Source organism: Bos indicus, unplaced genomic scaffold (assembly GCF_029378745.1).
Source record: "Bos indicus isolate NIAB-ARS_2022 breed Sahiwal x Tharparkar unplaced genomic scaffold, NIAB-ARS_B.indTharparkar_mat_pri_1.0 scaffold_72, whole genome shotgun sequence".
Taxonomy (NCBI): Eukaryota; Metazoa; Chordata; class Mammalia; order Artiodactyla; family Bovidae; genus Bos; species Bos indicus.
The window spans coordinates 32,856-46,910 of NW_027223732.1; the positions used below are offsets into that span (position 1 = coordinate 32,856).

General features: G+C 40.1%; 1 protein-coding gene across 1 annotated transcript in view; it reads left to right on the forward strand.

Moving 5' to 3' along the window:
• Positions 1–13,214, forward strand: part of LOC109554874 (P antigen family member 3-like) — a 14,137-nt gene extending 923 nt beyond the window's left edge. Inside the window, exons 2-5 of the mRNA XM_070785553.1 lie at positions 9,642–9,716; positions 10,190–10,328; positions 10,734–10,859; positions 13,103–13,214. Coding sequence (XP_070641654.1) covers positions 9,642–9,716; positions 10,190–10,328; positions 10,734–10,859; positions 13,103–13,125 — 363 coding nt within the window. The 3' untranslated portion in view covers positions 13,126–13,214. The remainder of the gene's footprint in view (positions 1–9,641; positions 9,717–10,189; positions 10,329–10,733; positions 10,860–13,102) is intronic.
• Positions 13,215–14,055: the final 841 nt, after the last annotated feature.

The following is a 14,055-nucleotide window of genomic DNA, read 5'->3' on the forward strand; positions in this document are numbered from 1 at the left end:
GTGCATTGGACCAGACCCTGCACTCCTGAAAGTGGGTTGTATAAGACAGGGGCTCCAGTCTAAGGGCTGGCAGGGCTCTGCTGTGCGAGCCAGATAACACTCAGCAGACCCACCCAGATATGAGTCTGTTATTATTTGGATCAAGACCTGACACTGGGACAGTACTGGTGTTGCTGCTAAGTCGCTTCAGTCGTGTCCAACTCTGTGCGACCCCATAGACGGCAGCCCACCAGGCCCCTGCCAGTCCCTGGGATTCTCCAGGCAAGAACACTGGAGTGGGTTGCCATTTCAACCAAGTCTCTCATTTCATAGACTTGATGGTCAGTAAATAATCAAGGGTGGCAGGCGCTATGAAGAAACATATTGCTAGATCAGGGGAAAAGGTGTATGTAGATATGATGTTATTATTTTATTCAAGATAATGAGGGAAAGACTCCCTGAAAGATGGCAAGTAAGCAGAGATCTGGAGGAAGTAAGGGAGCAGGCTGTGGGGTTACCTAAGAGAAGAGCATTCCAGGCAGAAGGAACAATAAATGCAACAGTCCTGGCATGGAAATCTACTTGGCGTGCTCCTGAATGTCAAGGAATCTTGTAATGGGCTGGGTTTGGCACGTAGCTCTCATCGAAAGGGGCCTGGTGCTGCTATTTCAGTTTCTCCCTCAGTTTGTGGTCATCCGCATCTGTAACCTATTTCTTTCCTGATATTGGTAAGTTTTGTCTTAATTATCTTTTTTTTTTTTTAATTCTTGTGGGTGGAAACTTATGAATTCATATTGACCTTTTGAAAGAGCCAGCTTTGGGTTTTGTTGCTTATCTACATATTTTTTCTAATATCTGTTCTGATCATTATTTCCCTTATTTTGCTGACAGTCTCACTACCAAAGGGGTTTAATAAAGTCCCTGAGAGTTTCCCAAGTGTAGTGAAATCTCACAGATTCTGGGGCACTGTTGTAGCCCCACTGAGTGAGATTCGCTGAGTGTAGATCATGGAATCTGCACTTTTTAAAAGAATTCCTCAGTTCTGATTGACATGGACAACTTGTCTAGGCACTACCAGAGCAGAGGCATGGTCTAATTTTGCCTGCTTCCAGGCTCTATCTCCATTGAGAGCATGTGACAGGGGTTTCCTGCTTTCTCTGATGCACAAACCCAAGACCACCAGTCTAGGAGACTCACTGACATGCTGTCTGATGTTCTGAGGAGGCTCTGAGACCATCGTGTGTACAAAACATCCTGATGCCAGTCTTGTCAAGCCTCCATTTGAAAGATTTCTGAAGAAATCAGATTTCTATTTAGTGTGCATTTCTATGATGTAAGATCAATTTGTGTTATGTGCTAGCTGTTATTCTACATATTTTGCCATAGCCATTGGATCTTACTCTTGACTGATAAATACAGAACACACAGAGTTTTCCACAGTGCATCCAGACCTCTGGCTCCCTTAATGCTGGAGACACTGAACAAGTTACGTAGTGCCTCTGCGCCTCATTCCCCCTTTAACCACATGGAAACACTCAGTTCAGTTCAGTTCAGTCGTGTCTGACTCTTTGCGACCCCATGAATCACAGCACACCAGGCAGCCCTGTCCATCATCAACTCCCACAGTTCACTCAGACTCAACATCCGTTGAGTCAGTGATGCCATCCAGCCTTCTGATCCTCTGTCGTCTCCTTCTCCTCCTGCCCTCAATCCCTCCCAACATCAGGGTCTTTTCCAATGAGTCAACTCTTCGCATGAGGTGGCCAAAGTACTGTAGTTTCAGCTTCAGCATCATTCCTTCCAAAGAACACCCAGGACTGATCTCCTTTAGAATGGAATGGTTGGATCTCCTTCCAGTCCACGGGACTCTCAGGAGTCTTCACCAACACCACACTTAAAAAGCGTCAATTCTTCGGCGATCAGCTTTCTTCACAGTCCAACTCTCACATCCATACATGACTACTGGAAAAACCATAGCCTTGACTAGACGGACCTTTGTTGGCAAAGTAATGTCTCTGCTTTTGAATATGCAATCTAGGTTGGTCATAACTTTCCTTCCAAGGAGTAAGCGTCTTTTAATTTCATGGCTGCAATCACCATCTGCAGTGATTTTGGAGCCCCAAAAAATAAAGTCTGACACTGTTTCCCCATCTATCTGCCATGAAGTGATGGGACCAGATGCCATGATCTTCGTTTTCTGAATGTTAAGCTTTAAGGCAATTTTTTCACTCTCCTCTTTCACTTTCTTCAAGAGGCTTTTTAGTTCCTCTTCACTTTCTGCCATAAGGGTGGTATCATCTGCATATCTGAGGTTATTGATATTTCTCCCGGCAATCTTGATTCCAGCTTGTGCTTCTTCCAGCCCAGCGTTTCTCATGATGTACTCTGCATATAAGTTAAATAAGCAGGGTGACAATATACAGCCTTGATGTACTCCTTTTCCTATTTGGAACCAGTCTGTTGTTCCATGTCCAGTTCTATCTGTTGCTTCCTTCTCAAAAGGCAGGTCAGGTGGTCTGGTATTCCCATCTCTTTCAGGATTTTCCACAGTTGATTGTGACCCACACAGTCAAAGGCTTTGGCATAGTCAATAAAGCAGAAGTAGAATGTTTTCTGGAACTCTCTTCCTTTTTCCATGATCCAGCAGATGTTTCCAATTTGATCTCTGGTTCCTCTGCTTTTTCTAAAATCAGCTTGAACATCAGAAAGCTCACGGTTCATGTATTGCTGAAGCCTGGCGTGGAGAATTTTGAGCATTACTTTACTGGTGTGTGAGATGAGTGCAATTGTGTGGTAGTTTGAGCATCTTTGGCATTGACTTTCTTTGGGATTGGAATGAAAACTGACTTTTTCCAGACCTGTGACCACTGCTGAGTCTTCCAAATTTGCTGGCATAGTGAGTGCAGCACTTTAACAGCATCATCTTTCAGGATTTGAAATAGCTCACCTGGAATTCCATCACCTCCACTAGCTTTGTTCATAGTGATGCTTTCTAAGGCCCACTTGACTTCACATTCCAAGATGTCTGGCTCTAGGTGAGTGATCACAGCATCGTGATTATCTTGGTCGTGAACATCTTTTTTTGTACAGTTCTTCTGTGTATTCTTGCCACCTGTTCTTAATATCTTCTTCTTCTGTTAGGTCCATACCATTTCTGTCCTTTATCGAGCTCATCTTTGTGTGAAATGTTCTCTTGGTATCTCTAATATTCTTGAAGAGATCTCTAGTCTTTCGCATTCTGTTGTTTTTCTCTATTTCTTTGCATTGATCGCTGAGGAAGGCTTTCTTATCACTCCTTGCTCTTCTTTGGAACTCTGCATTTACATGCTTATATCTTTCCTTTTCTCCTTTGTTTTTCACTTCTCTTCTTTTCACAGCTATTTGTAAGGCCTCCCCAGACAGCCACTTTGCTTTTTTGCATTTCTTTTCCATGGGGATGGTCTTGATCCCTGTCTCCTGTACAATGTCACAAACACCGTCCATAGTTCATCATGCACTCTATCAGATCTAGTCCTTTAAATCTATTTCTCACTTTCACTGTATAATCATAAGGGATTTGTTTCCCTGAATGGTTTAGTGGTTTTCCCTACTTTCTTCAATTTAAGTCTGAATTTGGCAATAAGCAGTTCATGATCTGAGCCACAGTCAGTTCCTGGTCTTGTTTTTGCTGACTGTATAGAGCTTCTCCATCTTTGGCTGCAAAGAATATAATCAATCTGATTTCGGTGTTGACCATCTGGTGATGTCCATGTGTAGACTCTTCTCTTGTGTTGTTGGAAGAGGGTGTTTGCTATGACCAGTGCATTCTCTAGGCAAAACTCTATTAGCCTTTGCCCTGCTTCATTCCATATTCCAAGGCCAAATTTGCCTATTACTCCAGGTGTTTCTTGAATTCCTACTCTTGCATTCCAGTCCCCATAATGAAAAGGACATCTTTTTTCAATGTTACCAACCAGTCTTTTCTAAAGGAGATCAGTCCTGGGTGTTCTTTGGAAGGAATGATTCTAAAGCTGAAACTCCAGTACTTTGGCCACCTCATGCGAAGAGTTGACTCATTGGAAAAGACTCTGATGCTGGGAGGGATTGAGGGCAGGAGGAAAAGGGGACGACAGAGGATGAGATGGCTGGAGGGCATCACCGACTCCATGGACGTGAGTTTGAGTGAACTGCAGGAGATGGTGATCGACAGGGAGGCCTGGCGGGCTGCGATTCATGGGGTCGCAAAGAGTCGGACACGACTGAGCAACTGAACTGAACTGAAGAGCTGAAATAGCTTTTTGAGAATCTTGTAATACCTGTTGAGTAAAATTAGTCAAAAGCATCCACTCGTAGCAGAACATCTGTAGTTCCCAGAGAGGGAAGAAACACTGCAGCCAAATAATCACACCAGTGAAATGCAGACCTTGCCCACTGAGTTTTAAGGTGTGGTAAATTAGCAGGCTTTTCTGGAAGCTCTGAAAATATGAAGCCATGAGTAAAAGCTAAACCTAGGGTTCATCTCCAGCCAGGGGGAAGCCTTACCCATAGGTAAGAGCCACATATCCAGTTCCAATCAGTGCCTGGCCAGGCAAAGGGACGACCTGAACTGGGGTTGGAAAATACGGGAATGATTACCTTGCATATTTCCTGAGGCAAAAGTCCCAATTGTTTCCAATCATTATAATTAAGTTGTTGGCTAACTTCTGGGGATGGCTCTATTTGTTCCCAGCATATAGGGGCAGCAGACATTAGATGTCCTTTTTCAGAAGTTAGCCATATAACCTCAATCATCCCATATTTGATAAACGTCAGGTAAAAAGCCACTAGATCTAGACCCGTTTACCTTCTGTGTAGCGAAATAGTCATTAAACCATGACAACATATAATCAAAATTAAAAGCCACGTTATGTCCATAATTAAAGTACAAAGTGTTGCACCAGTCCATCTTAGGGTTGTTAGATGTCATCAGATTAAGAAGAGGCATCACATATGATTGTTGTCGAAGGTATTCGCAGACTTGGAGAAAGTCTTTTCCTTGAAGTGGAGATGTCCACCATGGGAAGCCTTCCACTGATGAAGAGGGGAGCACTCTGCAGACCCAGCAGTTAGACCGACTGTGGAATGCAGCGTAGGAGTGAGCCCAGGACAGGAAGGCATTGTCTTGAGGATCAAACGGCAAACTCAGGATTTTTGGAGTCAGCAGAAGTAGGCTCACATAGATTATCAGAGCCATCTGAAAAGCACAAAGTCAGAGCATAGAAAGTAAAGACATAAAATGACGTCACTTAGTTCTGGTCAGGATGCCACCTCTTAACTCGAGTGTGATGCACCCATGAATCTATTCCTGGCACTTTGACAGCTGTGGGAGAAGAAAGAATAACCTGGTAAGGGCCTTCCCAGAGGGGTTCGAGGGATTGGCCCCCAGATCCCAGTGTTTTTATCAGGACCTCTGTTCCTGGCTCAAATGAGGGCTTGTTTGATGCAGAGGCTAGGTCAGGAGTCACCTGCTGGAATTCCGTTAATATCTGTTGAAAAACTGAGAGCTGAGTTACATAATTAGTTAATTCTAAGGCTTCAGGGTCTATAACAATGTCTGCGCATAAGAAAGGCCTTCCATAAATACATTCAAAGGGGGACAGCCCCTCCTTTTCAGTGGCAGTCCCAGCCCTCATTAAAGCTATGGGTAGAACTTTAATCCAATTGTCCTGTGTCTCTTGAGTTAATGTGCACAGATGTCTTTTGATAATGTCGTTAGCTGTTTCAACCTTTCCTGAGGATTGGGGTCTCCAGGAACAGTGTAAGTGAGATTCTATTCCTAGAGCTTTAGACACCCCCTGAGTTAGAGCAGCTTCAAAGGTGGTGCCATTGTCCCTGTGAAGCCTCCGTGGCAGCCCAAACCTGGGGGTAATTTCATGGATTAAAATTCTTATAACCTCCTTAGTGTGTTCACCGCAACAGGGAAAAGCCTCAATCCATCCAGGAAAAGTATCCACCCAAACTTGTGAGCAAGAATAATCATTAACTTGTGGCATATGAGTAAAATCGGTTTCCCAGTCTTCTCCAGGATATTTTCCACTTCGTTGTAATCCAGATTTTGCTAGCTTTTCAGTCTTTGGGTTATTTTTCTGACAAACCTCACATCTTTTGATAATGTCCTTTAAAGTTTTCACTACATTTTTACCTTCAAACAAATGAGAAGCTATCTGTTAAATACTGTCTACATCTAAATGAAAACTCTGGTGTAAACCCTTAAGAATTTTCCATTGAGTCTTTTCAATAATTATTAATCGTCCATCCTTGGACCGTAGCCATCCTTTATCAGTAATCTTTGCTCCTCTTTTCTCATATCTTTCTAATTCTTCCTCAGTATATTGCGGTTTTTCCTGTTCCACAGGACCTGTCCAGATCAAAGGCATCTGCAGTGAAGGGGTTTCCTAAAGTGCCACTTTTTCTGGCTTGACATCAGCCAGCTGATTACCTTCAGCTACTTTACTCCCATCCCTGCTGTGCCCTTTGCAATGCGTATCAGCTACTCCTTTAGGACAATATATAGTCTTTAAAAGTCTCTGGATCTCTCTGAAATGCTCAATAAGTTCTCCTGTTGCCCTTTTAAACTGTTTTTTCTTTCCATATTGCAGCATGAGCGTGTAAAGTCAAATAAGCGTACTTAGAATCAGTGAAGATATTTGCTCGCTGCCCTTCGCTTAGCTCTAGAACTCGGGTCAGAGCCATAAGTTCCGCTAATAGCACTGGTTCCCTGGGGGAGAGATTTTGCTTCTAAAACCTGTTCAGCAGTCACCAGTGCATAACTTGCTTTAGGCTTCCTACCCTGATCACCAGCATCAGGGTCTTTTCCTGTGAGTCGTCTGTTCCCATCAGGTGGCTAAAGTATTGGAGCTTCAGCTTCAGCATCGGTCCTTCCACTGAATGTTCACAGTTGGTGTCCTTTAGGATTGGCTGCTTTGATATCCTTGCTGTCCGAGGGATTCTCAAGTGTCTTCTCCAGCACCACAAACCGAAAGCGTCAATTCTTTGTCACTCAGCCTTCTTAATGATCGAACTCACACATCTGTACATGACTACTGAAAAAGCCATAGTTTTGACTATACGGACCTTTGTTGGCAAAGTGATGTCTCTGCTTTATACTATGCTGTCTAGGTTTGACATAGGCTTCCCTGGTGGCTCAGTGGTAAAGAATCCGCCTGCATGGGTGTATCTATGGCTGATTCTTGTTGATGTTTGACAGAAAACAACAAAATTCTGTAAAGCAATTACCCTTCAATTAAAACATGCATAAATTGGCAAAAACAAAAACAAAAAACCTCCCTGCAATGCACGGGATGCAGGAGACATGGGTTTCACCCCTGGGTTGGGAAGATGCCCTGCCATGCCCCATGGGAGGAGGGCATGGCAATCCATTAAAGTATTCTCACCTGGAGAATCCCATGGACAGCGGCACCTGGCAGGCTACGGTCCATGGAGTCATAAAGAGTCAGACACGACTGAAGCAAACCATGCATGCATACTAGCTTTGTCATAGCTGTTGTTCCAAGGATCAAGTGTCTTAATACATGGCAGCAATCACCATCCACAGTGATTTTGGAGCCTCCAAAATTAAATGTGTCCGTGCATCCACTTCCCCCCTTCTGTTTTCTGTGAAATGATAGGAGTAGATGCCATAATCTTATATTTTTGAATGTTGAGTTTTAAGCCAGCCTTTTCATTCTCCTCTTTCACCCGCATCAAGAGGTTCTTTAGTTCCTCTTCAGTTTCTGCCATTAGAGTGGTATGATCTGCATATCTGAGCTTGTTGATATTTCTGACAGCAACCTTGATTCCAGCTTGTGAGTCATCCAGTCCAGCATTTCCCATGATGTGCTCTGCGTGTAAGTTGAATAAGCAAAGTGACACTATACAACCTTGTCTTACTCCTTTCCCAATTTTGAACCAGTCCGTTGTTCCATGTTTTATTCTAACTGTTACTTCTTAACCCTCATACAGGTTTCTCAGGAGACAGGTCAGCTTGTCTGGTACTCCCATCTCTAAGAATTTTCCACAGTTTGTTGTGATCCACACAGGCAGAGGCCTTGAGGTAGTCTAGTCAATGAAGCAGAAGTAGATGTGTTTCTGGAATTCCCTTGCTTTCCCCATGATCTAATGAAGGTTGCAATTTGATCTCTTGTTTCTCTGCCTCTTCAAAACCAGCTTGTATATCTGGAAGTTCTCGTTCCATATACTGTTGAAGCCTAGCTTGAAGGAGTCTACTAACTGGAAGCTTCAGAAATATGGGACAATCTAAGCTTGAGAAATTGGAGGGTATGAATGAAGCCCAATAAGAGAGACAAGAAGAGGATTCTCTACTTTCCATGATGTTAGCAAGCTGGGCAAGGGCTAGACCATACCTTCAAGTTCTTGTGTAGGACAGTAGGCTTTATCTAGAAAGTCATAAACAGTTCTGGAACTGTAAGAGAGGGAGGGAGATGGCGGTGAATGGGAGCCAGGCACCCTGAATGGATGTGAGAGACCCGTTAGAAGGGGGTTGACAATTAAATGGAGGGGGGCTTTGGACTAGAGCAGATGTGGTGGACATGGGAAAAAGTCGATGCATTAGACATTTTCAAAGTAAAATGGACAGACCTCAGCAAGAATGTTGAATTGACGTGAAGAGACGGATTTGTAAACGTGGTTAAGACCCAGTTTCTGTGTCCTGTCATAAGGGTACAAAGGTGTCATGGGGAATCCTGGAAGTTGGCCGGGTCTGGGAAGAATTTCAAATAAGATTTTTATGTTTATGAGCTCAAGTTCTAGATGGATACAATAACCAGTATTTACATACTTAAAAGATCCTTTTCCTTTTTTAAAAAAGTGAGAAGTATTGACATATAATTTATATACCATAGAAGTCAATGCTTTAAAGCATTACCATTTGTCGAGTTTTGACATATGCATACCATTGTGTAAATGCTACCACAATAAAAATGTAGAAAATATCCCATTGGTTTGAAAATGCTCCTTTGGGCTATTTGCTTTCAGACTCCTTCCTCCACTCCTATACCCTGGCAACCACAGACATATTTCTCTGCCTATAGTTGTGCTTTTCCAGAAACCCACTGACATGAAATCATATAATACATAGCATACAATCATATAATACATATGTATCACGAGTTTTGTGGTAAGGTGCCAAGAGAGAAGTGGACCGGTTTCTCTGCATGCAGACTCAGCTCAGCCACAGACACTGAGAAAATCCCCATAGTCAGGCTGTAAAGACTGAGCCTTTCTTCGTGTTCCAACTGAATTCCAAGGGAGTTGGGGGAAATAGGTCTGGTGAATAGGAGTGTGACAAGAGCAATAGTCCTGAATTTTTAAATTCCTAGCAGTATTTCACTAAATATCTTCATGATGGAGAATTCTGTTGTGAAATCAAACTTCCTCACAAAAAGTCAGCCTTCCTGTGTACCTTAAGGTGATTTCTCTGCCAGCATAGCAAAGACAAAAATGGCTTTGCAAGCAACTGTATTTGGTGTAATTGGAATGCATGTACACTCTAACGTAACCAGAATTTTCTTTTGAAAGTATTTTCACATTAAAAAAAATAAGTCAACATATGGTCATAAAAGTGATGAAATATAGCTGTGCTCTTAAATACATTTTCTAAATCACAATATTCTACTTTCCGGGAGAAATATCAGTGGGCAAGTGGCGTCAACATTGGGACCTATAGATCAAGATTCCCCAAGCTGGATGAACCTGTGGTTGTGAGTACCTTACCATTTGATGTTTTCTCTTAATACAAGTTTATTTTTGAGAAAATGATGTTAAGTAGTACAAATGCAGTGATAAAGGTCTTCCATGCTGATAAAGGGTGACAGTTTGTCTTAGGAAGGAACATTGATCCAGATATATTACAGTCTGGCGTTGCCTATGAGTATACTGTTGAATTCCCTGGAAATGTGCCCAGTGACTCCCTCCTCCTGCTTATTAACAACAGACTGCATACTTCCATCCCAACATAGATTTAAATAACTTCCAAAGTCTTTCTGGGTAACTCTTATGGGAGCTAACTCTTCTCTGTGGGAAGAGTAACTTTATTAAAAGTAAGTACATAGAATTGTGTTGGGAAAATGTTGTTAGGTTTACTTATGCTCAGATATATCTATGTATTATGTATATTTATGCTATTAGATGTATTAACAACAAAAAGTTTTTCTTTGCATGCACTCTCTACTAGGACCAGCCGCCCAGTGTTGAGCAACTTCAACAAGAGGAACCGCCAGCTGAGATTCAGGATATCACACCTGGGAAGGAGGAAGTAAATGGAGAGGATCCGGTGAATCATAATGAAGAGAAGGAGAAGGATGCCTCTGGAGGTAAAGTATATGTGTGCATCATGTCTTAAGACATAACCAGTAAGAGGAGGAAAGGAAACATTAGAAAAGGACTTCAGACAGTTCCGAAAAAACTGAGCAGAGTATAGTTTGCAGGTTAGTGTGGTCGCTCAAATTTTCCCTTGTTTTCAAGACAAAGAGAAGGGGGAACCCAAGTTGTCTGAGGACAACCCTGGGAAAGGAAAATGGTGATAGCATTCGGAAAATTCTGCTTTCCTTTTTCTCCAGCAAATCATTCCTGGAATAATGCTCCTGAGGTTCTCATTCATCACATTTTTACCATACTAGCCTAAGACTTTTAATTCATAATACTGAGGGAATCAATATCATCATTCCCTTGTTTATATTGTATGCTTTACAGCTGAATTGATACATTTTTTGTTAAAGATTCTCACCTGGAAACTGATCTCCAGGAATTGGCTGAGGCAAAGACTGGGGGTAAAGGTGGAGATGGTCCTGATGTCAGGGAGGAGGTTGCATCAAATACAGAGCCTGTTGAAATGCCAGAAGCAGGTATGTCATCCATTCAGAAAGTAATTTATGTGGTTTCTGTTTTTTCAGAATATTATATCTTTACTAATATAGAGGGAACATTACTATTATTTTAATAACAGAGTTCACATAGTCTTTCAAAGATAGTTCAGACCCCAGATGCCTGAGTGCCTGACTTACAGACTTTCAAATAAAGAAACAGAGAGGATCAAAGCCATATCGAATTGAAAATAGGGAACCGTTTTCTTCTCTTGTATTAGTATTTTAAGCAACAGCTAATAATTTTCAGGTTCTTTTATAATTTCTGCTTGTAGCAAATATGGCATGCATTTGTAATAAATATCAGTTTATATGAAATATGCTCAGGCATTCAAGTAGGTTCTAGTACAAGCTTTAACATAACATGTGTGATTCTGTGAAATCCGTTAACTTCTAAACTCAAGTTTACTCATTTAAGTTGTGAATTCAGAACAGATACACTAAAATGCTAAGTTTTCAATGCTAATTTTTGCGTTCTCTGATTCTCTTCGATGGAATGCATACAAGAATACTCTGTTTTTTATGATTTATTTATCATAAAATATCATCTTGAGTCAAATTATAACAGGGGAATTGAGATTTCATTTTCTGATGGGGGACACATGTTCACCTGTGGCTGATTCATGTCAATGTATGGCAAAAAGCAGCACAATATTGTAAAGTAATTGGCCTCCAATTAAAATAAATAAATTAATTTTTTTAAGAAAATGAGCCAACATTCTTCTTGATGTTTGTTAAATTCTCTCAAATTCTGAATTCTCTAGCTCTTAAAAAAAACAGTTGGATTTTAAATCCTTTCCCCAGTAAAGCATGCAATGACTGAATAATAAAATGGCAAAAGACAGTCTAGTTTCCTGTTTCTGTGGCTGATCAAGTTGAGAGAGTGCATTTAGTCGGTGATATTCAAGCCAGGTGTGAGTAAGATACATATGCTAAGCACACTACCTGCCCCCATGTTTGGTATTTTTTGGGGGGCGGGGGTGTTGCCTATTTTAATTGGAGGATCATTACTTTACAATACTATGATGGTTTTTGCTCTACATCCCACTCTCACTCTTAAAGAACTAATAAAAATCTGAGCCTCATGATATAATCATCTCTTATCATATCGAGTATGTTATTTTTCCTTTGATACATGAATTTAAAAAGTTCTGAAGGTCAAAGATTGCAACTCTAGTTCTTCCTGCGTAATCAACTTAGTATCTTTCACATACGAGTTTTCCCAATTGCTGACAATGAATTGCATGGTTCTGATTTTAAAGGAAGAACTTCATAGTTAGGGAAGAATTTACTGTGTATTAGCCTTCTAAATATTTTCACTTTACATTTTTGTTCCATTCCATTAGAACATTTAGACAAAAATACAACTTTCAGACTACGTTCAAGTAACTACAGAACATGAGTAAAATGTTTTCATAGAAAAAATCTTAGCCCTAAATATGTGTGGTATTTAAAAAGAAAAATATATAAATTACAAGGTACATAAATACAAAATCCTACATCCAACATAAACGGTAAGAAAAAGAGCAACAGAATAAACCTAAGGGAAAAAGGAAAAGATACTTAATAAAAGACAGGTATGAATTGTTAGGAAGAGGAAAATAAACTCAATTAATAAATAAAGACAATGTGCTAGTTTCCATAATTTTTAATATATATATATATACACACACACACACACACACACACATTTTAAAATATTCTTTTCTGTTGTGATTTATCACAGGAGATTGGACATAGTTCCCTGTGCTGTATAGTAGGACCTTGTTGTTTATCCATTCTGAATGTAATAGTTTGTATCTGTCAACCCCAAACTGCCAGTCCACTCCTCTTAGTTTACATAACTGTGAAGAAAATGGAAGGAGCCCAAGTATACATAATAAGAAATATGAACAAGACACTAACAGTTAGTATATTACAGAATTAAAACTGAGGATAATCTGGAACTCAGATATTTTCACAATATTGATGAAATGGCTAATAGGGTAGAAAAACAAGTATTATTTAACATACCCCAGTAACTAAATAACTAAACATCACCAATACTGGTAATATGCTTGAAAAGTCTATAGAATCTTGAGAGGATTAACTGAAGGTAAGCCAAAGGGTCGCCCTTAGTGTTCTTGTTTTAGTCCATTTTGTAAAACTACAACTGCAGTGAGCTTTGTATACCTTTCCTGTCATCAAAGTTCTGCTGAGGAACTTTTTTAATGTTTATATTATAGGTGAAGGGCAACCATTTGCTTGAAAGAAGATAAACTGAAACGATTTATGCTGTTCTTATTTGTATATTTGACTGTTAAAGTTGTGTAAATAAAGTTTCGTTTTCTACTTGCACATTTTTGTTAAATTTATCCCTGGCTATTTAATGTTACTGAAAATCGATGTTTTGTGATTTTTATTGTCTAGTTGAGGATGTATGTAGAGATAGAATGTCTATATATAGATTTTCTGTCCAACAATTCCTCTAAATATGCATATTAATTCCACAAATTTAGATCTAGATTATTTTTGCTTTTAAAAATATACTATTATATTTGAGTATCAACAGTTTCTACTGGCTTAAACCTTAAACCTGTCCTCATTTTGCAGCATTGAACAAACCTAACCAGAATAGTCTTGACTAAAGCAGGTGATAATCGGCATTTTTCCCAATAGGAAATGAAAAATCTTCTCCATTTCAACCTCTTTATGTTGCGTTTTTTGGAGATATAGTTTATCAGAGTAAGTTCCATTCTATTCCTAGTTTGCCATCTTGAATATAGATTAATTTTCATCAAACATGTATAATGTATCAATTGTGATGATCATAGAATTTTTTTCCTCCACTTTTCTATTAGTGTGGTGAAATGCATTGGTAACCTTATACATTTAAACCACCCTTGCACTTCTAGAGTTAAAAAAATTGGGTCATAACATATTGTTTAGGTGTAATCTACATGTTAATGCATATACATACATATATATATACCTACACATAAACATTGAATAAAAGCCTTTGGTCTTCTCTTGAATAAACGGGTTTACAAAATGTGCCACCCAAATCTCATATGGTGGTGTCCCTGATGAAATCATTGACAGGGAAACATTTTTTTAAAAACTTAATATGATTGTATCGTCCTATAGAGAAATGGAATGCCAAAGCCATTGTTAAAGGTTGTAGGGAGACAGGAAAAAA